This window comes from Acanthopagrus latus, chromosome 9 (genome assembly GCF_904848185.1).
Source record: "Acanthopagrus latus isolate v.2019 chromosome 9, fAcaLat1.1, whole genome shotgun sequence".
Taxonomy (NCBI): domain Eukaryota; kingdom Metazoa; phylum Chordata; class Actinopteri; order Spariformes; family Sparidae; genus Acanthopagrus; species Acanthopagrus latus.
In genome coordinates this window covers 7,419,217-7,443,734 of record NC_051047.1, presented here as the reverse complement: position 1 = coordinate 7,443,734, position 24,518 = coordinate 7,419,217, and the positions used below count along the sequence as shown (strand labels likewise).

The 24,518-nt window shown below is 53.3% G+C and overlaps 1 protein-coding gene across 1 annotated transcript in view; it reads right to left on the bottom strand.

Moving 5' to 3' along the window:
- Window positions 1-6,463: 6,463 nt before the first annotated feature.
- Window positions 6,464-24,518, bottom strand: part of LOC119025944 (hornerin-like) — a 31,787-nt gene continuing 13,732 nt past the window's right edge. Inside the window, exons 7-13 of the mRNA XM_037109972.1 lie at window positions 23,169-24,132; window positions 22,326-22,913; window positions 19,103-20,528; window positions 17,972-18,742; window positions 14,706-16,411; window positions 13,534-14,195; window positions 6,464-6,765 (exon numbers count right to left, since the gene is read on the bottom strand). Of these exons, the coding sequence (XP_036965867.1) occupies window positions 6,464-6,765; window positions 13,534-14,195; window positions 14,706-16,411; window positions 17,972-18,742; window positions 19,103-20,528; window positions 22,326-22,913; window positions 23,169-24,132 (6,419 nt within the window). The remainder of the gene's footprint in view (window positions 6,766-13,533; window positions 14,196-14,705; window positions 16,412-17,971; window positions 18,743-19,102; window positions 20,529-22,325; window positions 22,914-23,168; window positions 24,133-24,518) is intronic.

The following is a 24,518-nucleotide window of genomic DNA, read 5'->3' as shown; positions in this document are numbered from 1 at the left end:
TCAAATCAGCAACAAAGGAGAAAACAGCAAAAGACTGTGAGGCCGTGCAGCCTCCCTCCTCCTGCAACACACCTATAATCAGAGAAAGAGAGAGAGCCGCCCTGATACTGCCTCCTTTTACCTGCTCAGGTGATTGCCCACACCTGAGCTCAGGAAGGCAGAGCAGGGCGGAGACAGAGGACACACACACACACACACACACACACACAAACAGGGCACTGACCTGGCCACACGTAACAGTAGCATTGAGGTAGGCATGAAGTGGCAGCAGCAAGTAAGTGCAAAAGTGAAAAATGCAATAGAGTGGGAGGAAAAGTGGGAAATGCAGTAACCATCAACAGGTTACTTATTGTCCATTTCGGTATTGTCCCGTGTGGGGGGGCAGGGGTGGATGAGAGTTTAGGAGTTGAACAGCCTTGGGAACAAAGTTTGCTCTCCTCCTCTGTGTCCTGCAGCCCGGGCAGTGGAGCCAGTGTCCAGAGGTGAGCCACTCAAACGCTGGGAACAGAGCGTGGCAGGGGTCCTGAAGGATCCTGTGCACTGTCCTCAGTGTTTGCTGCTCGCAAACAGGGGAAAGTGCTCTGACTGGCCGTCCAATGATTTTAGAGCATACTCTGACTGTGCTCTGCAGGCATGTCCGGTTTTGCAGACTTACGGAGCGGAACCAGCAGGTGATGGAGCCTGTGATGACAATCTCTATGAAGGAGGAATACAATTTCCGATGTTCTTATTTACCCCAAAAGTTTTGAGCCTCCAGTAGATATTGCTGCTGACATCTCCTGAGGATCTCCTCAGTGTTGGGGGCAAATTTAAACGTATTGTCAACAATTGTGCGCAAGTATTTGTGCTCTTCCACAAACTCCACAATCCTCCGTTGGATTGTGCTGACTGCAGCTGCAGCAAGCTTCTTCTGCTTGCTGGAAAAGGCCACCACCATCTCATTGGTCTTCTCCATGTTTAACTCCAGGGCCAAATTATCATGCTACTCTACAAACTCATGCAGCACTGAGATGTGGTGATGAAGGGCAGAGGTGAGAGGACGCAGCGCTGAGGGGAGCCTGTAGAGGTGACCAAGACGCTGGAAAAGGTGTTATTTACCAGCACCCTCTGTGACCTGTTGGTCAGGAAAGGATCTCTGCTAGGATGTGTGGCTTTAGGGTGTTGAATGCAGAGGTGAACTCTACAAACAGGAGTCTGGCTGTGGTGTTGGGTGGGTCAGGTACTGTGATGATGTGCTTTTTTATGAACTTCTCCACAGCCTTCATTATTAGAGAGGTGAGAGTCACAGGCCTGAGGTCGTTCATAGCTTTAACTGAGCTCCTCTTGGTGAGGGGGACCACTGTGGAGTGCTTCTACAGCTGGGAGACTGTGCCACTGTCCATGGATTGTTGAAACAGGAGCTGAAACACTTCCCCCAACTGCTCTGCATAGCACCACAGGACACAGCCACTGATGTTGTCTAGGCCAAGTGTTGTGTTCTCTTTGCTCTTCCTGCAGGCTCTCACCACTTCCTCCGTGTTGAAGGAGAGTTCAGTTGCTGCAAGCTTGAGGGAGGAGATGATGTACACACACACCCAGACACACACAACCACAAACACCCAGACATACTGTCAGAAAAGTTGAGATTCATACATTCCTGCCAAACACAAATATGAGTAATGGACATTATACATAGTCCTTAAATGATTCTGAAATATATCAAAGCTCTGCCTACGGCATTGTGATTATCATGATTACAATATAAATATGTATTAGCTTTGCCATAATTACAGTAAAAGAATGTGTAATGTTTAGCAGTGATTGAAATGGATATATTAAAGTTCAGGAGCTTAATGAAGAACATTTTAAATAAATAGTGGCTGTGCTGAAGCCAAGAGGAAGTGACACAACACTGTTCGGTAGAATAAGATGAAGTGTTACACCTAGGCTCTGTCAGCGGTTGATGATACTGTCATGATTACAGTAGAAATAAGTATTAACTTTGCCATGATTACAGTAAAATAATGTGTAATGTTTAGCCGTGAGTGAAATGGATGTATTGATTTTAGAAACTTAATGAAGGAAATGTAAAATCAGTAGGGAAACTGTGATGAGCTAAGGCCAAGAGGAAGTGTTGAAAAACTGTCTGGTTGACATGAGGACAAAAGGAAGTGCCACACCTCGGTCACTGTCACAGGATGGTTAGATCACTACAAAATCGTAAACTGTCGTCAAAAGACTGTAAGCAACCAGCCCGCGGTAAGAGAGCATATAAAACGAGAAGCACAGACTAAAGAGGTTTTTCCACTCGCTCCAGCCTTGAAGAAATACCTGAGACTGAGTACATGAGCAGCCGAAACATCACAAAAAGGGATTACAAGAAATCTTCAGCAGCAACAGACGAAGAAAATAAGAGCACAGCAGAGTAACCATTTTTTACCAACAAGCTGTGGATTACAATTTGGACAATGGAGTACTTTTGTCTACTTTTTGTTGTCAGGAAGTTTCTACTTTGAAGAAATTTACGGGACCCCGGATGGGGTTGTGATTTTCCTAAAGATCTTGGGCTTTCAGCAGGAAGGGAACGGCAAGCCATAGAAAAACTCTCTTCATCTCACCCACATTCAAGTAATTTAACGGGCCTCAGCACTTTTGGTTTGATTCATTCCTTACTGTGTTTTGATTTTAGAAATAATTTGTGATAGGGATATGGATATGTATCCATTTGTATTATTTGAAGGCACTTGCAAGACTCTTGTATTTTGTCTGAACCGTCTTCTTTTTTAGTGGCAATGGTAACAACACTACATTTACATTTTCATAAATCACATTAACTTTTATTGTGCACTCAAAGACATATCGATTTGCTGGTTTGTTCAATTCATTTTATGTTCTATGGTATGAACTGCAGAGGTTAAATGTTGTTAGATGTCACCTAAATCTTAAAACAACCATTTAGCTTTGTTTACAAAGTCAGTAGCCTACTTGTGTATTTCTGAGGGTAAAAATGTAACTAAGTAATGATCAAGTTAAAATAGGGTTAGGTTCCTGCAGGGTCACATTTACATGTCAGGATCTGGTTATTATAGATACAGACTAGATATTTAACTGTCATGTTTCATCACAGTAACAGCTTTACATGCATTGGCAGCTGTAAACACTTGTGAAAACATTATAATAATCCACCCTGAGGTTTGGTGCTGATCTGTATACTGAACAGATAAGGAGTAGTTAACGTTTATAATCATGACAGAATGTTACAGACGTTGTTTTTGGTTCCTATCTGTTTCCTGAATATATCTGTATGTGTGTGAATGTGTAACTGAGACATTAACTTATACCACTTTGTTGAAGGAGCTTTACAAAGTTCACTCCATTGACTTGTATTAGTTCACAGGGCGGAGCTGCCTCCTACAATATGATAGCGACGTTGACGTACGGTCTAATGCTCAATGAGGCGTCTGTGTATATATGTCCTTGAATAAAATAATTTTTAAAAAAAGAATAATAACTTTTTTGGGGGGGGGGCAGCCTTAAATCAACTCAACAGTACCACCTGCTGTTATAGAGTGGGAATTACAGGACATCTGTCAGAAAGTTTACTGGCATGTGAATGTCTGAATCTGCAAGGAAAAATTAGTGCCAAAAGTCACATGACAGTTTTCCATACTCGTAGAATTGTTTTTTGTACTTCAAAGATTTTAGTTTGTACTTGGAGGATTGTAGTTTGTACTTGAAGGATATTTTTTTGTAATTGAAGAAATATGTTTCTTTGTGTAAAACATGCTGTATTTGTTTCTGAAGCATGTTGTATTTGTTTGATAGGTACGTTTCTTATTTGCTAAACAAAATGCATTCATTTGTGATTGATGTTTTGTATTTGCAAACTACACTGAGTTTGTTTGTGAATTGTTGGGCATGAGTAAAACATGTTTTGTGTGTTTTTGAGGATTTGGCATGATTTTAACTCCATAGTAGTGTTGCTTTCCACTAGTTTATCCCAATATAATCATTCAGATACATGTATATTTGTCTTATACATAAAGAGAATCAAAATAAAGTGGCTCAGTGTCAACTGATATCAAACTGGGATTCTTTTCCTCTCAAAACAGGACTCAGACTCTATAGCAATACAAGCAGCTCAACTGTTCTTTAGTGTAAATGCCAATGGCAACATGCTAACGCGAACACAATCACAAGCTATAATGATGAACATCCTGATATTTTTCAAGCATTATGTTTCCCATGGTCTCCTTCCTATTTTAGCATGCAATCAGGCTGTATTTTCTAATAGCACTAAATATATGGTTTAGCTGAGGCTGATTAGAATGTCATTTAACATCAAGGAATTAAGGCAGTTACTATTTATTCTGAGTAGAACAAAATTTCATTGTTGTCCATCCAACGGCTGACATTTCTCTTAAAACCACAAATATGAATCTCAAGTCACAAGATGAAAAATTAGGTTCACTGTCATTAGGGTTCATCCTCGGGGGAACTTTGTTATCAGTCACAAATCTCATGGCAATCTGTACAACAGTTGTTTTTTGGATCCAAAGTGATGGACTTACTAATACCTGTACGTTTTTTCCCAGACTCTGTGGCAAATGGTTTAACTTTGTGTCTAATTTCCTGAGAGTGTCCCCAGGCATCACCACTGTCCCACTGTAAAGTTAAATGATGATTTAAGTTATCTTAAAGTTAACTGATTCATTTGGGAGGAACAGGCCAGCTGGTACCACCATTGCTGAGAGCAAACAAAGCCCGCTAAACAAAGTCATGACTGTTCTCTGTTTTGGCACCTCATTGGTGGTACAATCTCCCGACCAATGTCAGGGCAGCGGAATCATTCTTCATCTGAGTCTCAAGACTCATTTGTCCAGACTTCACCTCGACCCAGCATGGCATGACTCCCTCCCAACCCCCCTTCCCCCCAAAAAACAAAATTAAACGTATGCATTTGCATTCTTCTCGTTAGCATTTTAATCATAACACTTATGCACTAGCAGCTACAGTCCTCAGATAAGAGCTTGAAATGTGTTTCTATTTTTTTTGTTTTGTTTTTCCTCTATTGACAGTGATGTGTCCTGGTTTCTTTCTTGTGAAATGTACTTATTGTAAGTCGCTTTGGACAAAAGTGTCTGCTAAATGCCTTAAATGTAGACGATGTAAACAACAGTGATTTTAAAAAATCCCAGTAAAATTAACTTCTGACCTTTTTTCTGTAGTTGGCAGAAATGTTAAGTGCCAACATTTCATCCTTGCAAGGGTGGAAATAACAATATTAGAATGCTGGAGTGCCACTTATGTGGACGTGTAAAAAATTAAAATAAAAAAAGGAGATCCCCTCGAGCGGTTCTATTTCCTGCTTTCATGTTAAGAAGGAAATGATCATTTTCAACAAAAACACTGCGTTTTCAAAACTAAATTCGCATGATTTCTCATGCATCTGTCTATAAATGAGCATATCATTAATACTTAATTCAACCTGCACACTGAAGAAGCTATGGATGGTTGGATTTTTCCATATATGAGGGGCCTGGCATTGTTAAAATGTGACAGAACTTTGATTCTAACTTCTACTTGAATCACAAAAATATTATGATGCCTGAAATATCTATCATTCAAAGGAACTGTGAAATCAAAGATACACTGTTTGATCCACTGTGATATCACGATTGTTTATGATTGTTTATCTGTGACATCACAGTTGGTTAGGTTGTTCCACTGTGACATCAAAGTTGGTTATGTTGTTCCACTGTGACATATTTTGATGCCAAACACTACAAGCAAAAGTTTCCCTTTTTTGCCAATGTTGTTTCCTGCAAACCAGGACTCTCTACATGTATTTCACACTAATTACTACAACCTGACAGCCTCTTGTGGTTGCTGTGGTGACTGGCTGTCGTCATGGCAACCCAAGTGGTATGTCTGGCTAAGTGAAGAAGGTGGTAAGGTTGATATGTGGTGGGGGTGTTATCAGGCAGGAAGTTGAGAAAAGAGAGTTAATTTCTCATTTAGTAGATAACAGAGTAGCTGGTTTCACTCACTGGGACACTTAAACCAGGAAAACAGTGTGACATCTTCACAGATGTATGGTCAATCTAAATGTTGTGATGTGTATTTTCTCTATCAATGTGAAGGTTTAAGCTGATGATTTTTTACAACAAGCCTTGATTATTACGATTATTAAGAAGTAAATGGCTTGAACGAAATGCATACACTTGAATGAGGAATGTTACAGGGATTCTTATATAATGTTATCTTGAACTAGAAAATCCACAGAATCACTGAAATTCTCCCAAAATCATTTGTTGCAGATTTAATTGTGCAATTCATTGTTCTATGAACTAGGGTCACAGTCTAGCACATTTTTTTATTCTAAGTAATTTTTAAACATTGCACCCTGCAGTAAAGTATGCTGCATTGGACTTTTCTGAGATGGTTGTAAAACCTGAAAAAATGAATGTTACAATCATATTTCTTAGCATACTTGCACACAATAGTAGCTTCCCAGGAGTGGACCGGTCCACTCCGCATTCAAGCCTCCTAGGAGTGGATCGATCCACTCTGCACACCTAGGAGACATGGATATGCAGTCGTGGGGGCCACTGTGGCCAGAGCCGCGGTCTTGGTTGGCGCTGCAGTCGTAGGGGCTGCAGTTGTTGGAGCCGAGGTCATTGGCACCACTGTTGTCAGAGCCACTGCCATGGGAGCTGCTGTAGTTGGAGTAGCAGTCGTGCGAGCGGCTGATGGTGAGCTTGGCTGGGTGTTCCTTCTCCAGTACTGGCAGGAGCCATAGCTGTCAGGCTGGCTGGTTATGAATGGAAATAAAGGAACTACTGCACAATGAAACACTGCCTTAATGAAATAAAATCAGACATCTGGAGATAAAAATAATACAACAAAAGAACAGCCCATATGCTGCTAATACCAAATTATGAACAATGAAATCGTGAATAACTTCAGGGGAAAATGAAGGCAACTAATTTCTAACATGATGATCAAATTACATACTAGCTGTGGCTGGAGCAACAGTGGTGGGGGCTGCAGTCGTTGGAGCGTCTGTCACATCTTTTCCAATGTATGGTTCTTTGGGAATTTCTTCAAATCCCCACAACTCAGGAAAATCTCCATTATCAATAGTTTCTTCAGTTGTTGTGGTGTCTGTAGTTGAGCTCCCAGTTGTTGTCGTCTGCGCTGTTGTCGTCTGTTCCCTTTCAGAATCAAATAGTTCAACAGGAATATCATCAAAGCCCCACAGGTCAAATACATCTGGTTCCTCCAGAAATCTCCTAACATGATGCCTTTCAACTTTTATATGATACACAGGGGCACAGGCTGCAAGTGTTAAAGGTACCACTGGACAACACCAGTGTAGCAGTTAAAAGCCTTGACCTGAATGTCAGGAAAACATAACAAGACACCAGAGATGTGACTGCTCTCTCCCAGGTCATCTGACATTATTTATTGAACATTACTCACCATATTTCTCAACCAGTGCATTTGTAGTGTCTTGTTATAAAATCATATTCAATGTCCAGTTTTCACAGAAATACATATCATCTTGTGTTGTCAACATGTAAACACATATATCAAATAAACAATTTTTCTCTCAGTGGTTTCATCTGGACATATCACACTTTAAGCAGTAACTATTAATCTTACACAATTTAACAGATACACCGAACCAAAGTAATTCCGCTTGTTTACACATTCAAACAATGGATTATAACATGACCTAATGCAATGATGGAGCCAGCTAAGCCAAAATAAATATAACAATTTAGAATATACTGGGGTTTACAAAGCTACTATTAGCTGCTAACAGCTTAGCATTGCCGCCATTACACACGGCTCATTTAATAAACCTACCTTTAACAAAGGTAGGTAAACAAACCTTTTCCTTTAAAAAAAATAAATAAAATCAAATAAAAAAAAACGGCTTTTACCACTACTAAAACGTGTGCGTGCGTGATGACACATAACTTAAATAATTTACAGTACGTCTGGCACCTTACTATCCTGAAAGTCAGGAAAACAAAATAAACCACCGGAGATGTGGCTGCTCTCCAGGTCGTCTGGCGTTATGAGAGGAAAACAGAGCTACTCACAATCGGCCACAGTCCCACAGCGCCATCCACTGGTCTAAGGTGTACATAACAAGTGTAAATCCTTGTCTTCCAAAAAAATATTTTCACAACTATTTTAGGGTACAGGCAGCTATAAATCATGTCAATAATCTCATACAAACAAACGATTAACAAAATATCCTGTGACAACACAAAGTGGGTGTCACACAAGCACCATGCAAAGTTCTCAAGGGTATGAGTACACCACTTCAAAGCCAGAATCCTGTTAGTTTTCAAACTATTTTTTTTTTAACTGTCACTGTAAAAAAAAAAAAAAAAACAATAATAATAATAATAATAATAATAATAACCAGTACAAAAATACAAAAACACAAGGAGGTAAACATCTTACAGTATATTGCTCAGTTTTAATTTGTATACTGTTGGTCATTTGCTCCATTGAACGAATTTCTTCTACAATGTCCAGCCAGTGGCTCAGTCCAGGTGGGTCAGTTCTCAGCCAACTTCTTGTAATGGCCTTCTTAGCCACAAGAGATAGGATCTTGAACAGGTACCCTTGAACCGTATTTTCACACATGACCACAATATATGAGAGTGGTTGGCATTCAGTTGCCCACGTTGCCTCCAACAGTATTGTTGTTGACTTAATTGTGTATTTTTACGTGTAAATTTTTTCCAACCAAACTCCCTCCATTTTTTAGCGCTTGCTGATGTATGTTGACTCAATGTTAAATCATTTTTTCCCATTTCATTTTTATATACACTGTATTTCTTCCCTGTTGCTTAAATAAACCTTTGTACAGTTTAGAGACAATTCTCGAAGGAGTTTGCTTATATGCACCTGTCAACACCTCAATCACATCATTCCCTTCAAGTGAGATTTCCTTTTTAATTTCTGTCTCACAAAAGTGTCTTAATTGAAGATATCTGTATAAATCTCCATTTTCCATTCCAAACTCATTTTTAAGTTGTCTAAATGATTTAAAATGTTGCTTATCTACAGTGTACATGTAGCTGTTATTCCTTTGTCTCTCCACTTTTCAAAAGTCGTGTCTAACATTCCTGGTCTGAACCTGGAGGTGTGAGAAGGCCAAATCAACAGCTTACAGTCTCCTGTTAACTTGTGTTTTTTAATCACATCATACCATATTTCATATGGTTCTCTCATAATCGAGTTTTCACCCTCAAGAAGATCAACATGTTCTTTTCCACTTTTCCATGACCCAGGCCAATCTAAACGTCCTTCCATCTGGCTTGATAACTCGAAGAGCACCAATAATCTATGTATCTTAATTGTGCAGCATAGTAATATTTTCTAAAGTTTGGCAAAGCCAATCCTCCATTTTCTTTGTCTAGCTGAAGGGTCTTAAATCTTATCCTAGGCCTGGCTTCCGCCCAGATGAACCTGGAAATTAACTTGTGCCATGCTGAGAACCGTGAATCTGGTGCAATAGGCAGCCTATAGGCAAGAGGTTCATCTTGACCACCTCAATTCTTGAGCTGAAATCCATTACTAGTGTTGACCATTTTGCCACATCTCTTTGAATTTTATCTTTTATTAGTTTATTAATTTGTCTCATAAATTCTGTTTAATTTGTGAGTTATTATCATTCCTCGGTATTTTATTGACTTAGCATTCCAATTTAAATTGTATCTCTTCCTGATTTCTTCATTTGGCTTGTAATTGACAGTTAAAACCTGAGTTTTTGACATATTCAATTTGTAGCCAGACATCAATCCATATTCTTCCATTATCTTTACTAATTTAGTAAACGTTGTATTTGGGTCTTGAAGGAAGGTAATTATATTGTCAGCAAGTAGACCTATTTTGTGTTCATCTCTGGCTATCGTGATTCCTGTCAACTTGTCCTCCTGTCTAATTATTTGAGCAAGTGGCTCTATGAAAATCACAAATAAGGTGGGGCTAGCACAACAACCTTGTGTCCCTCTGTTTACAGTTTAAATGTGTCTGTCAGGTGTCCATTGATTTTAACTCTGGCTGATGGGTCAGTATACAATGCCTTTATACATTTATTGAAATTATCATTCAATCCCATCCTCTCTAGTACTTTATACAAAAAATCCCAGCTGACCCTGTCAAACGCTTTTCTGCATCTACGCTGATCAGGGTAGCGCTTGTATGGTGTTTACTGATGTGGTCTATAACATGAAGGGTGCGCCTGTGTTTGGCATCCTTTAAAAAAGCCTGTCTGGTCTTTGTGTATCAGGTCAGGCAGATCACATCCATTATCACTAAAAGACTGGAGTGTTAACAGTTTATAATCTACGTTCAGAATCGATATTGGGTGATATGATCCGCAGTATTCTTTATTTTTCCCCTGTTTGAGAATGACAGATATCACAGCATCCCTCCAGGATGGTTGGTCTACAGCCTTCTCAAGTGTCCAATTAAATGATTCCAATAGTACCAGGGCAAGGACTTCTTTGAATTTTTTGTACCATTCTTTTGGATAGCCTTCACTCCCAGGACTCTTATTAGTCACCAGTCTACCAATGGCTTTATCCAATTTGTCTTTTTTAATAGGGGCTGGCAGATATCTATTGTGCTCTGAGCCTATCGAGGGGAGGTCCAGTGAAATCAGGATTATTTTTTTTTGTTTTCTCTTCGTCAGCCTTCTCAGGCTGTGAATGTAAGGTCTCATAGTAGCTTTTAAAGATTCTATGAATTTCTTCTGTATCATATTTCAATGTATTTACTAAAGGGTCCCTGGTTTTATGAATTGAATTCATTATTTGTTGTGTCCGAAGATGCCTCGCTAATATTTGTGTTGCCCTTGGGTCTGATTCATTGAAGGTTTGCTTTGTGAATCTCAGTTTATTTTCCTTATATTAATCTGATTCCCTGTTGTGTCCTTATTGTCATTTTTGGGTTGTTTCTCTAAATTTTCCAATTCCCTCTTTAACTGGTCATATTTTGATCGCCAGATTTTCCTTAGAGGAGCTTGATATAAGCTTCCCTCTCATAACTATTTTGACCGTGTCCCAAATAATAGTTGGGTCAACCTGGTCATCCTTATTATCATTTATACATTCACCAGTTTCTTTTTTAATTTCTTCCAATTTTTTCTTTAAAATTCTGATATTCAGCCTCCACAGCATATTCCTTGACTTGCTGTTCACATGTATATTTAGATAAACAATGCTGTGATCAGACATATCTGCTGTTCTGATTGTGCACTCATGTACCCTATGTCTATCAATAGTATTCATCAGGAAAAAGTCCAACCTAGAGTGTACTTTAATTTTTTACAATAATGCCAATTTCTGAAAGAAAAGACATGGTTAAAACTGTGCGGTAACAGTTTATGATAGCATGCAAAACAACACCAAAACAAACTGGAATTTATTTAGAGAACTATGGGAGATACGGCTTTGGGCTTTGGGCTTTGGGTTGAAAATCGTTCTCCAATTCTTGGATGTCAGATTTTGTGTGTTAGTTGTGCAATGTGCCACCTTAAGGAAGGCTCTGCTGGTCATGTTTCCTCCTGCTTCTTGTGGTTTCACAATTTTGATAGCTGATGGACACACTGATGGTTTGACTCTGACAAAAACTGAAACACCACTTCGGACAGGCTGTGGAGGCTGACCCAGACATGTGGATCATCTCTGTGTTTCTGCCACTTAGAGGCACCTCCTCTCTTTATCCAAAGACGATATTTAATATCAGATTTTATTATCATTAGGAATTCATTGTAGGTATGTTGTCTGCATTATCACAGCATTTCTCTTTCATCTCTGGACAGCGTGTCCCATGGGCAACGCTGACTGACATGCAAGAACAAATACAACTTGCCCTTTAAAAGAATACATCTGGAAGATCTCTCTCCATCTTGTCTCATTTGTTTACCTCTAGCTGCTGTTTCCTTAACTGCAACCTATTAACAGCCTACACCATGTAATCTTCTGATGAAGTGACACTTTACATGGCCTACTTCACTCAAAACAGTTTATGAAAACACACCAGATTCTCATTTTTAGCTTAACATTTTATGGAAACATGGCTAATTTTAGCCATCTACCAAGCATCACTAATATCTGTGAGGCGTCCGAAGATAGCTCAAAGGATACTAAAAGACAAAGCCAACCTCCTGCCAGGGTCAGACAAAAAAATAAAGTGTCTGCAGTCATACCACAAGATTATAGAGCACATTTCCCAAGAATTTGAGACTCCTGAACTCATCCTCCACACTCCAACATAAAAAAGTAGTAGGTACTGACCTCAAACTGATGGCAGTGTCAGTGTGAAAAATATACTTGTACCTTTTGAAATCTGTCACTTTCATATATGCATTCGTTTCCATTTCAGAATTTCTTTTACACATTTTGAATTCTTAACCTGCATAGACATGGTCTGACATTGGGGCCATGAACAAAATGTAAATCAACCAGAGAAAAGGGAGACACAAGTTGCTCAGTGTATTGTATTTATTGACAAATTGTAAGCTTATGCAGTGGTAGCAGATGCTGTCGTTGGAGCTAAAGTAGTGGGGGCTGCGGTCGTGGGGGCAGCAGTGGTCGGGGCTGCGGTCGTGGGAGCTGCAGTCGTGGGGGCAGCTGTGGTTGGAGCTGCAGTCGTTGGGGCAGCGGTTGTAGGGGCAGCAGTCGTGGGGGCCGCAGTGGTCGGGGCCGCAGTAGTTGGGGCAGCTGTGGTTGGGGGCGCAGTAGTGGGAACCGCAGTGGTGGGAACCGCAGTGGTGGGGGCTGCAGTGGTCGGGGCCGCGGTCGTTGGAGCCGCAGTCGTGGGGCCTGACGTGGTTGGGGCCACAGTAGTGGGAGGGGCAGTCGTGGGGGCAGCTGTGGTTGGAGCTGCAGTCGTGGGGGCTGCAGTTGTTGGAGCTCCAGTTGTAGGGGCTGCAGTGGTCGGGGCCGCAGTTGTTGGGGCAGCGGTTGTAGGAGCGGCAGTTGTAGGAGCCGCGGTCGTGGGGGCAGCTGTGGTTGGAGCTGCAGTCGTGGGGGCTGCAGTCGTTGGAGCTGCTGTCGTGGGGGCTGCTGTTGTTGGAGATGCTGTGGTTGGGGCCGCCGTGGTGGGGGCTGACGTGGTTGGGGCAACAGTAGTGGGAGCTGCAGTCGTGGGGGCAGCTGTGGTTGGAGATGCAGTCGTGGGGGCTGCAGTCGTGGGGGCAGCAGTGGTCGGGGCCGCAGTCGTGGGGGCTGCAGTGGTTGGAGCCGCAGTCGTTGGGGCAGCGGTAGTAGGAGCGGCAGTTGTAGGAACCGCAGTCGTGGGGGCAGCTGTGGTTGGAGCTGCAGTCGTTGGGGCAGCGGTTGTAGGAGATGCAGTCGTGGGGGCTGCAGTTGTTGGGGCAGCGGTTGTAGGAGCCACAGTCGTGGGGGCTGCAGTGGTTGGGGCCGCAGTCGTTGGGGCAGCGGTAGTAGGAGCGGCAGTTGTAGGAACCGCAGTCGTGGGGGCAGCTGTGGTTGGAGCTGCAGTCGTGGGGGCTGCAGTCGTTGGAGCTGCTGTGGTTGGGGCCGCAGTGGTGGGGGCTGACGTGGTTGGGGCCGCAGTGGTGGGGGCTGACGTGGTTGGGGCCGCAGTGGTGGGGGCTGACGTGGTTGGGGCAACAGTAGTGGGAGCCACAGTCGTGGGGGCAGCTGTGGTTGGAGCCACAGTCGTTGGAGCTGCCGTAGTTGGGGCCGCAGTGGTCGGGGCAGCGGTTGTAGGAGCAGCAGTCGTGGGGGCAGCTGTGGTTGGAGCCGCAGTCGTTGGAGCTGCAGTCGTGGCGGCAGCTGTGGTTGGAGCCGCAGTCGTTGGAGCTGCCGTTGTTGGGGCCGCAGTGGTCGGGGCTGCGGTCGTGGGGGCAGCAGTGGTCGGGGCTGCGGTCGTGGGGGCTGCGGTCGTGGGAGCTGCAGTCGTGGGGGCAGCTGTGGTTGGAGCTGCAGTCGTGGGGGCAGCGGTTGTAGGAGCGGCAGTTGTAGGAGCCGCGGTCGTGGGGGCAGCTGTGGTTGGAGCTGCAGTCGTTGGAGCTGCCGTGGTTGGGGCCGCAGTGGTGGGGGCTGACGTGGTTGGGGCAACAGTAGTGGGAGCTGCAGTCGTGGGGGCAGCTGTGGTTGGAGATGCAGTCGTGGGGGCTGCAGTCGTTGGGGCCGCGGTTGTAGGAGCAGCAGTTGTAGGAGCTGCAGTCGTGGGGGCAGCTGTGGTTGGAGCCGCAGTCGTTGGAGCTGCAGTCGTGGGGGCAGCTGTGGTTGGAGCCACAGTCGTTGGAGCTGCAGTCGTGGGGGCAGCTGTAGTCGGGGCCGCAGTCGTTGGGGCAGCAGTTGTAGGAGCGGAAGTTGTAGGAGCCGCGGTCGTGGGGGCAGCTGTGGTTGGGGCCGCCGTGGTGGGGGCTGACGTGGTTGGGGCAACAGTAGTGGGAGCTGCAGTCGTGGGGGCAGCTGTAGTCGGGGCCGCAGTCGTTGGGGCAGCAGTTGTAGGAGCGGCAGTTGTAGGAGCCGCGGTCGTGGGGGCAGCTGTGGTTGGAGCTGCAGTTGTTGGAGCTGCTGTGGTTGGGGCCGCCGTGGTGGGGGCTGACGTGGTTGGGGCAACAGTAGTGGGAGCTGCAGTCGTGGGGGCAGCTGTGGTTGGAGATGCAGTCGTGGGGGCTGCAGTCGTTGGGGCCGCAGTTGTAGGAGCCACAGTCGTGGGGGCAGCTGTGGTTGGAGCCGCAGTCGTGGGGGCAGCTGTGGTTGGAGCCGCAGTCGTGGGGGCTGCAGTCGTTGGGGCCGCAGTTGTAGGAGCCACAGTCGTGGGGGCAGCTATGGTTGGAGCCGCAGTCGTGGGGGCAGCTGTGGTTGGAGCCGCAGTCGTGGGGGCTGCAGTGGTTGGAGCCGCAGTCGTGGGGGCTGCAGTCGTGGGGGCAGCTGTGGTTGGAGCCGCAGTCGTTGGAGCTGCCGTGGTTGGGGCCGCAGTGGTGGGGGCTGCGGTCGTGGGGGCAGCAGTGGTCGGGGCTGCGGTCGTGGGGGCAGCAGTGGTCGGGGCTGCGGTCGTGGGAGCTGCGGTTGTAGGAGCGGCAGTTGTAGGAGCCGCAGTCGTGGGGGCTGCAGTCGTGGGGGCAGCGGTTGTAGGAGCAGCAGTTGAAGGAGCCGCAGTCGTGGGGGCAGCTGTGGTTGGAGCCGCAGTCGTTGGAGCTGCCGTAGTTGGGGCCGCAGTTGTGGGGGCTGCAGTGGTTGGGGCCGCAGTTGTAGGGGCAGCAGTCGTAGGGGCAGCTGTGGTTGGGGCCACAGTAGTGGGAGGGGCAGTCGTGGGGGCAGCTGTGGTTGGAGATGCAGTCGTGGGGGCTGCAGTCGTTGGAGCTCCAGTTGTAGGGGCTGCAGTGGTCGGGGCAGCGGTTGTAGGAGCAGCAGTTGTAGGAGCCGCAGTCGTGGGGGCAGCTGTGGTTGGAGCCGCAGTCGTGGGGGCAGCCGTGGTTGGAGCCGCAGTCGTGGGGGCAGCCGTGGTCGGAGCCGCAGTCGTGGGCGCTGCAGTGGATGGAGCCGCAGTCGTTGGGGCAGCGGTAGTAGGAGCGGCAGTTGTAGGAACCGCAGTCGTGGGGGCAGCTGTGGTTGGAGCTGCAGTCGTGGGGGCTGCAGTCGTTGGAGCTGCTGTGGTTGGGGCCGCAGTGGTGGGGGCTGACGTGGTTGGGGCCGCAGTGGTGGGGGCTGACGTGGTTGGGGCAACAGTAGTGGGAGCCACAGTCGTGGGGGCAGCTGTGGTTGGAGCCACAGTCGTTGGAGCTGCCGTAGTTGGGGCCGCAGTGGTCGGGGCAGCGGTTGTAGGAGCAGCAGTCGTGGGGGCAGCTGTGGTTGGAGCTGCAGTCGTGGGGGCAGCGGTTGTAGGAGCGGCAGTTGTAGGAGCCGCGGTCGTGGGGGCAGCTGTGGTTGGAGCTGCAGTCGTTGGAGCTGCCGTGGTTGGGGCCGCAGTGGTGGGGGCTGACGTGGTTGGGGCAACAGTAGTGGGAGCTGCAGTCGTGGGGGCAGCTGTGGTGGGGGCCGCAGTGGTCGGGGCCGCGGTCGTGGGGGCAGCGGTTGTAGGAGCAGCAGTCGTGGGGGCAGCTGTGGTTGGAGCCGCAGTCGTTGGAGCTGCAGTCGTGGCGGCAGCTGTGGTTGGAGCCGCAGTCGTTGGAGCTGCCGTTGTTGGGGCCGCAGTGGTCGGGGCTGCGGTCGTGGGGGCCGCAGTGGTCGGTGCTGCGGTCGTGGGGGCCGCAGTGGTCGGGGCTGCGGTCGTGGGGGCAGCTGTGGTTGGAGCTGCAGTCGTGGGGGCAGCGGTTGTAGGAGCGGCAGTTGTAGGAGCCGCGGTCGTGGGGGCAGCTGTGGTTGGAGATGCAGTCGTGGGGGCAGCTGTGGTTGGAGATGCAGTCGTGGGGGCAGCTGTGGTTGGAGCCGCAGTCGTTGGAGCTGCCGTAGTTGGGGCCGCAGTCGTTGGAGCTGCAGTGGTCGGGGCCGCAGTGGTTGGAGCCGCAGTCGTGGGGGCTGCAGTGCTTGGAGCCGCAGTGGTTGGAGCCGCAGTCGTGGGGGCAGCTGTGGTTGGAGCCGCAGTCGTTGGGGCCGCAGTGGTCGGGGCTGCGGTCGTGGGGGCAGCAGTGGTCGGGGCTGCGGTCGTGGGAGCTGCGGTTGTAGGAGCGGCAGTTGTAAGAGCCGCAGTCGTGGGGGCTGCAGTCGTGGGGGCTGCGGTTGTAGGAGCAGCAGTTGAAGGAGCCGCAGTCGTGGGGGCAGCTGTGGTTGGAGCCGCAGTCGTTGGAGCTGCCGTAGTTGGGGCTGCAGTCGTGGGGGCTGCAGTCGTGGGGGCAGCTGTGGTTGGAGCCGCAGTCGTTGGAGCTGCAGTCGTGGGGGCAGCTGTAGTCGGGGCCGCAGTCGTTGGGGCGGGAGTTGTAGGAGCGGCAGTTGTAGGAGCCGCGGTCGTGGGGGCAGCTGTGGTTGGAGCTGCAGTTGTTGGAGCTGCTGTGGTTGGGGCCGCCGTGGTTGGGGCCACAGTTGTGGGCGCTGCAGTGGTCGGGGCCGCAGTCGTGGGCGCTGCAGTGGTCGGGGCCGCAGTCGTGGGGGCCGCAGTCGTAGGGGCAGCAGTCGTAGGGGCAGCAGTGGTTGGGGCCACAGTAGTGGGAGGGGCAGTCGTGGGGGCAGCTGTGGTTGGAGATGCAGTCGTGGGGGCTGCAGTCGTTGGAGCTCCAGTTGTAGGGGCTGCAGTGGTCGGGGCAGCGGTTGTAGGAGCGGCAGTTGTAGGAGCCGCAGTCGTGGGGGCAGCTGTGGTTGGAGCCGCAGTCGTGGGGGCAGCTGTGGTTGGAGCCGCAGTCGTGGGGGCAGCTGTGGTTGGAGCCGCAGTCGTGGGGGCAGCTGTGGTTGGAGATGCAGTCGTGGGGGCAGCAGTCGTGGGGGCCGCAGTCGTGGGGGATGCAGTTGTAGGAGCCACAGTCGTGGGAGCAGCTGTGGTTGGAGCCGCAGTCGTGGGGGCTGCAGTGGTTGGAGCCGCAGTCGTGGGGGCTGCAGTCGTGGGGGCTGCAGTCGTGGGGGCAGCTGTGGTTGGAGCCGCAGTCGTTGGAGCTGCCGTGGTTGGAGCCGCAGTGGTCGGGGCAACAGTAGTGGGAGCCACAGTCGTGGGGGCAGCTGTGGTTGGAGTCGCAGTCGTTGGAGCTGCCGTAGTTGGGGCCGCAGTGGTCGGGGCCGCGGTCGTGGGGGCAGCTGTGGTTGGAGCCGCAGTCGTTGGAGCTGCAGTCGTGGCGGCAGCAGTGGTCGGGGCTGCGGTCGTGGGAGCTGCAGTGGTCGGGGCTGCGGTCGTGGGAGCTGCAGTGGTCGGGGCTGCGGTCGTGGGAGCTGCAGTGGTCGGGGCTGCGGTCGTGGGAGCTGCAGTGGTCAGGGCTGCGGTCGTGGGAGCTGCAGTGGTCGGGGCAGCTGTGGTTGGAGCTGCAGTCGTGGGGGCAGCGGTTGTAGGAGCGGCAGTTGTAGGAGCCGCGGTCGTGGGGGCAGCTGTGGTTGGAGCTGCAGTCGTTGGAGCTGCCGTGGTTTGGGCCGCAGTGGTGGGGGCTGACGTGGTTGGGGCAACAGTAGTGGGAGCTGCAATCGTGGGGGCAGCTGTGGTTGGAGATGCAGTCGTTGGGGCCGCAGTCGTTGGGGCCGCGGTTGTAGGAGCCGCAGTTGTAGGAGCCGCAGTCGTGGGGGCAGCTGTGGTTGGAGCCGCAGTCGTTGGAGCTGCAGTCGTGGGGGCACCTGTGGTTGGAGCTGCTGTGGTTGGGGCCGCCGTGGTGGGGGCTGACGTGGTTGGGGCAACAGTAGTGGGAGCTGCAGTCGTGGGGGCTGCAGTGGTTGGAGCCGCAGTCGTTAGAGCTGCAGTCGTGGGGGCAGCTGTGGTCGGAGCCGCAGTCGTGGGGGCTGCAGTGGTCGGAGCCGCAGTCGTGGGGGCTGCAGTGGTTGGAGCCGCAGTCGTGGGGGCTGCAGTGGTTGGAGCCGCAGTCGTTGGAGCTGCAGTCGTTGGAGCTGCCGTAGTTGGGGCCACAGTTGTGGGGGCTGCAGTCGTGGGCTCTGCAGTGGTCGGGGCCGCAGTCGTGGGGGCCGCGGTTGTAGGGGCAGCAGTCGTAGGGGCAGCTGTGGTTGGGGCCACAGTAGTGGGAGGGGCAGTCGTGGGGGCAGCAGTCGTTGGGGCAGCAGTGGTCGGGGCTGCGGTCGTGGGAGCTGCGGTTGAAGGAGCCGCAGTCGTGGGGGCAGCTGTGGTTGGAGCCGCAGTCGTTGGAGCTGCCGTTGTTGGGGCCGCAGTGGTCGGGGCTGCGGTCGTGGGGGCAGCAGTGGTTGGAGCCGCAGTCGTGGGGGCTGCTGTGGTTGGAGCCGCAGTCGTTGGAGCTGCAGTGGTCGGGGCCGCAGTCGTTGGAGCTGCAGTGGTCGGGGCCGCAGTCGTTGGAGCTGCAGTGGTCGGGGCCGCAGTCGTTGGAGCTGCAGTGGTCGGGGCCGCAGTCGTTGGAGCTGCAGTGGTCGGGGCCGCAGTCGTTGGAGCTGCAGTGGTCGGGGCCGCAGTCGTGGGGGCTGCAGTGGTTGGAGCCGCAGTCGTGGGGGCTGCAGTCGTGGGGGCAGCTGTGGTTGGAGCCGCAGTCGTTGGAGCTGCCGTTGTTGGGGCCGCAGTGGTCGGGGCTGCGGTCGTGGGGGCAGCAGTGGTCGGGGCTGCGGTCGTGGGAGCTGCGGTTGAAGGAGCCGCAGTCGTGGGGGCAGCAGTGGTTGGAGCCGCAGTCGTGGGGGCAGCTGTGGTTGGAGCCGCAGTCGTTGGAGCTGCCGTTGTTGGGGCCGCAGTGGTGGGGGCTGCGGTCGTGGGGGCAGCTGTGGTTGGAGCCGCAGTCGTTGGAGCTGCAGTGGTTGGGGCCGCAGTGGTCGGGGCTGACGTGGTTGGGGCAACAGTAGTGGGAGCCACAGTCGTGGGGGCAGCTGTGGTTGGAGTCGCAGTCGTTGGAGCTGCCGTAGTTGGGGCCGCAGTGGTCGGGGCCGCGGTCGTGGGGGCAGCGGTTGTAGGAGCAGCAGTCGTGGGGGCAGCTGTGGTTGGAGCCGCAGTCGTTGGAGCTGCAGTCGTGGCGGCAGCTGTGGTTGGAGCCGCAGTCGTTGAAGCTGCCGTTGTTGGGGCCGCAGTGGTCGGGGCTGCGGTCGTGGGGGCCGCAGTGGTCGGGGCTGCGGTCGTGGGGGCAGCAGTGGTCGGGGCTGCGGTCGTGGGAGCTGCAGTGGTCGGGGCTGCGGTCGTGGGAGCTGCAGTGGTCGGGGCTGCGGTCGTGGGAGCTGCAGTCGTGGGGGCAGCTGTGGTTGGAGCTGCAGTCGTGGGGGCAGCGGTTGTAGGAGCGGCAGTTGTAGGAGCCGCGGTCGTGGGGGCAGCTGTGGTTGGAGCTGCAGTCGTTGGAGCTGCCGTGGTTTGGGCCGCAGTGGTGGGGGCTGACGTGGTTAGGGCAACAGTAGTGGGAGCTGCAGTCGTGGGGGCAGCTGTGGTTGGAGATGCAGTCGTTGGGGCTGCAGTCGTTGGGGCCGCGGTTGTAGGAGCCGCAGTTGTAGGAGCCGCAGTCGTGGGGGCAGCTGTAGTCGGGGCCGCAGTCGTTAAGGCAGCAGTTGTAGGAGCGGCAGTTGTAGGAGCCGCGGTCGTGGGGGCAGCTGTGGTTGGAGCCGCAGTCGTTGGAGCTGCTGTGGTTGGGGCCGCCGTGGTGGGGGCTGACGTGGTTGGGGCAACAGTAGTGGGAGCTGCAGTCGTGGGGGCTGCAGTGGTTGGAGCCGCAGTCGTTAGAGCTGCAGTCGTGGGGGCAGCTGTGGTCGGAGCCGCAGTCGTGGGGGCTGCAGTGGTCGGAGCCGCAGTCGTGGGGGCTGCAGTGGTCGGAGCCGCAGTCGTGGGGGCTGCAGTGGTCGGAGCCGCAGTCGTGGGGGCTGCAGTCGTGGGGGCAGCTGTGGTTGGAGCCGCAGTCGTTGGAGCTGCCGTAGTTGGGGCCACAGTTGTGGGGGCTGCAGTGGTCGGGGCCGCAGTCGTGGGCGCTGCAGTGGGGGCCGCGGTTGTAGGGGCAGCAGTCGTAGGGGCAGCTGTGGTTGGGGCCACAGTAGTGGGAGGGGCAGTCGTGGGGGCAGCTGTGGTTGGAGATGCAGTCGTGGGGGCTGCAGTCATTGGGGCCGCAGTGGTGGGGGCTGCGGTCGTGGGTGCAGCAGTGGTCGGGGCTGCGGTCGTGGGAGCTGCGGTTGAAGGAGCCGCAGTCGTGGGGGCAGCTGTGGTCGGGGCCGCAGTCGTTGGAGCTGCAGTGGTCGGGGCCGCAGTCGTTGGAGCTGCAGTGGTCGGGGCCGCAGTCGTTGGAGCTGCAGTGGTCGGGGCCGCAGTCGTGGGGGCTGCAGTGGTCGGAGCCGCAGTCGTGGGGGCTGCAGTGGTTGGAGCCGCAGTCGTGGGGGCTGCAGTCGTGGGGGCAGCTGTGGTTGGAGCCGCAGTCGTTGGAGCTGCCGTTGTTGGGGCCGCAGTGGTCGGGGCTGCGGTCGTGGGGGCAGCAGTGGTCGGGGCTTCGGTCGTGGGAGCTGCGGTTGAAGGAGCCGCAGTCGTGGGGGCAGCAGTGGTTGGAGCCGCAGTCGTGGGGGCAGCTGTGGTTGGAGCCGCAGTCGTTGGAGCTGCCGTTGTTGGGGCCGCAGTGGTGGGGGCTGCGGTCGTGGGGGCAGCTGTGGTTGGAGCCGCAGTCGTTGGAGCTGCAGTGGTTGGGGCCGCAGTGGTCGGGGCTGACGTGGTTGGGGCAACAGTAGTGGGAGCCACAGTCGTGGGGGCAGCTGTGGTTGGAGTCGCAGTCGTTGGAGCTGCCGTAGTTGGGGCCGCAGTGGTCGGGGCCGCGGTCGTGGGGGCAGCGGTTGTAGGAGCAGCAGTCGTGGGGGCAGCTGTGGTTGGAGCCGCAGTCGTTGGAGCTGCAGTCGTGGCGGCAGCTGTGGTTGGAGCCGCAGTCGTTGAAGCTGCCGTTGTTGGGGCCGCAGTGGTCGGGGCTGCGGTCGTTGGGGCCGCAGTGGTCGGGGCTGCGGTCGTGGGGGCCGCAGTGGTCGGGGCTGCGGTCGTGGGGGCAGCAGTGGTCGGGGCTGCGGTCGTGGGGGCAGCAGTGGTCGGGGCTGCGGTCGTGGGAGCTGCAGTGGTCGGGGCTGCGGTCGTGGGAGCTGCAGTCGTGGGGGCAGCTGTCGTTGGAGCTGCAGTCGTGGGGGCAGCGGTTGTAGGAGCGGCAGTTGTAGGAGCCGCGGTCGTGGGGGCAGCTGTGGTTGGAGCTGCAGTCGTTGGAGCTGCCGTGGTTTGGGCCGCAGTGGTGGGGGCTGAATTGGTTAGGGCAACAGTAGTGGGAGCTGCAGTCGTGGGGGCAGCTGTGGTTGGAGATGCAGTCGTTGGGGCTGCAGTCGTTGGGGCCGCGGTTGTAGGAGCCGCAGTTGTAGGAGCCGCAGTCGTGGGGGCAGCTGTAGTCGGGGCCGCAGTCGTTAAGGCAGCAGTTGTAGGAGCGGCAGTTGTAGGAGCCGCAGTCGTGGGGGCAGCTGTGGTTGGAGCCGCAGTCGTTGGAGCTGCTGTGGTTGGGGCCGCCGTGGTGGGGGCTGACGTGGTTGGGGCAACAGTAGTGGGAGCTGCAGTCGTGGGGGCTGCAGTGGTTGGAGCCGCAGTCGTTAGAGCTGCAGTCGTGGGGGCAGCTGTGGTCGGAGCCGCAGTCGTGGGGGCTGCAGTGGTCGGAGCCGCAGTCGTGGGGGCTGCTGTGGTCGGAGCCGCAGTCGTGGGGGCAGCTGTGGTTGGAGCCGCAGTCGTTGGAGCTGCCGTAGTTGGGGCCACAGTTGTGGGGGCTGCAGTGGTCGGGGCCGCAGTCGTGGGCGCTGCAGTGGGGGCCGCGGTTGTAGGGGCAGCAGTCGTAGGGGCAGCTGTGGTTGGGGCCACAGTAGTGGGAGGGGCAGTCGTGGGGGCAGCTGTGGTTGGAGATGCAGTCGTGGGGGCTGCAGTCGTTGGGGCCGCAGTGGTGGGGGCTGCGGTCGTGGGGGCAGCAGTGGTCGGGGCTGCGGTCGTGGGAGCTGCGGTTGAAGGAGCCGCAGTCGTGGGGGCAGCTGTGGTTGGAGCTGCCGTTGTTGGGGCTGCTGTGGTTGGAGCCGCAGTCGTGGGGGCTGCTGTGGTCGGAGCCGCAGTCGTTGGAGCTGCAGTGGTTGGAGCCGCAGTCGTTGGAGCTGCAGTGGTCGGGGCCGCAGTCGTTGGAGCTGCAGTGGTCGGGGCCGCAGTGGTCGGAGCCGCAGTCGTGGGGGCTGCAGTGGTTGGAGCCGCAGTCGTGGGGGCTGCAGTCGTGGGGGCAGCTGTGGTAGGAGCCGCAGTCGTTGGAGCTGCCGTTGTTGGGGCCGCAGTGGTGGGGGCTGCGGTCGTGGGGGCAGCAGTGGTCGGGGCTGCGGTCGTGGGAGCTGCGGTTGAAGGAGCCGCAGTCGTGGGGGCAGCAGTGGTTGGAGCCGCAGTCGTGGGGGCAGCTGTGGTTGGAGCCGCAGTCGTTGGAGCTGCCGTTGTTGGGGCCGCAGTGGTGGGGGCTGCGGTCGTGGGGGCAGCTGTGGTTGGAGCCGCAGTCGTTGGAGCTGCAGTCGTGGGGGCAGCTGTGGTTGGAGCCGCAGTCGTTGGAGCTGCAGTCGTGGGGGCAGCTGTGGTTGGAGCCGCAGTCGTTGGACCTGCAGTCGTGGGGGCAGCTGTGGTTGGAGCCGCAGTCGTGGGGGCCGCAGTCGTGGGGGCAGCTGTGGTTGGGACTGCAGTAGTGGGAGCCGCAGTGGTGGGGGCTGCAGTGGTCGGTGCCGCGGTCGTTGGAGCCACAGTCGGGGCTGCGGTCGTGGGAGCTGCGGTTGAAGGAGCCGCAGTCGTGGGGGCAGCTGTGGTTGGAGCCGCAGTCGTTGGAGCTGCCGTAGTTGGGGCCACAGTTGTGGGGGCTGCAGTGGTCGGGGCCGCAGTCGTGGGCGCTGCAGTGGTCGGGGCCGCAGTCGTGGGGGCAGCAGTCGTAGGGGCAGCTGTGGTTGGGGCCACAGTAGTGGGAGGGGCAGTCGTGGGGGCAGCTGTGGTTGGAGATGCAGTCGTGGGGGCTGCAGTCGTTGGGGCCGCAGTGGTGGGGGCTGCGGTCGTGGGGGCAGCAGTGGTCGGGGCTGCGGTCGTGGGAGCTGTGGTTGAAGGAGCCGCAGTCGTGGGGGCAGCTGTGGTCGGAGCCGCAGTCGTTGGAGCTGCCGTTGTTGGGGCCGCAGTGGTGGGGGCTGCGGTCGTGGGGGCAGCAGTGGTCGGGGCTGCGGTCGTGGGAGCTGCGGTTGAAGGAGCCGCAGTCGTGGGGGCAGCCGTGGTTGGAGCCGCAGTCGTGGGGGCAGCTGTAGTTGGGGCCGCAGTCGTTGGAGCTGCCGTAGTTGGGGCCACAGTCGTGGGGGCTGCTGTGGTTGGGGCCGCAGTCGTTGGAGCTGCAGTGGTCGGGGCCGCAGTCGTTGGAGCTGCAGTGGTCGGGGCCGCAGTCGTGGGGGCTGCAGTGGTTGGAGCCGCAGTCGTGGGGGCTGCAGTAGTGGGTGCCGCAGTCGTGGGGGCAGCTGTGGTCGGGGCTGAAGTTGTGGGGGCTGCAGTCGGAGCTGCAGTAGTGGGAGCTGAAGTTGTCGGGGCTGCAGTTGTCTGCGTTTCAGTCGTGGGGGCTGCAGTCGTCGGACCGTCTGTCATATCTATTCCAATGTATGGTTCTTCTGGAATTTCCTCAAAGCCCCACAACTCAGAAAAATCTCCATCAACATTTTCTTCAGCTATAGTGGTATCTGTATCTGAGCTTCCAGTTGTTGTCATCTGCGTTGTTGTCGCCGTTTGTTCCCTTTCAGGATCAAATGGTTCAACAGGAATATCATCAAACCCCCACAGGTCAAAAACATCTGGTTCCTCCAGAGATCTCCTAACATGATGCCTTCCATCTTTTTCAGAAAACACAGGGGCACAGGCTGCAAGCACCATGTAAAGTTCTCCAGAGTGTAAGTAGACCACTTCAAAGCCAGAATCCTGTAAACATTTCC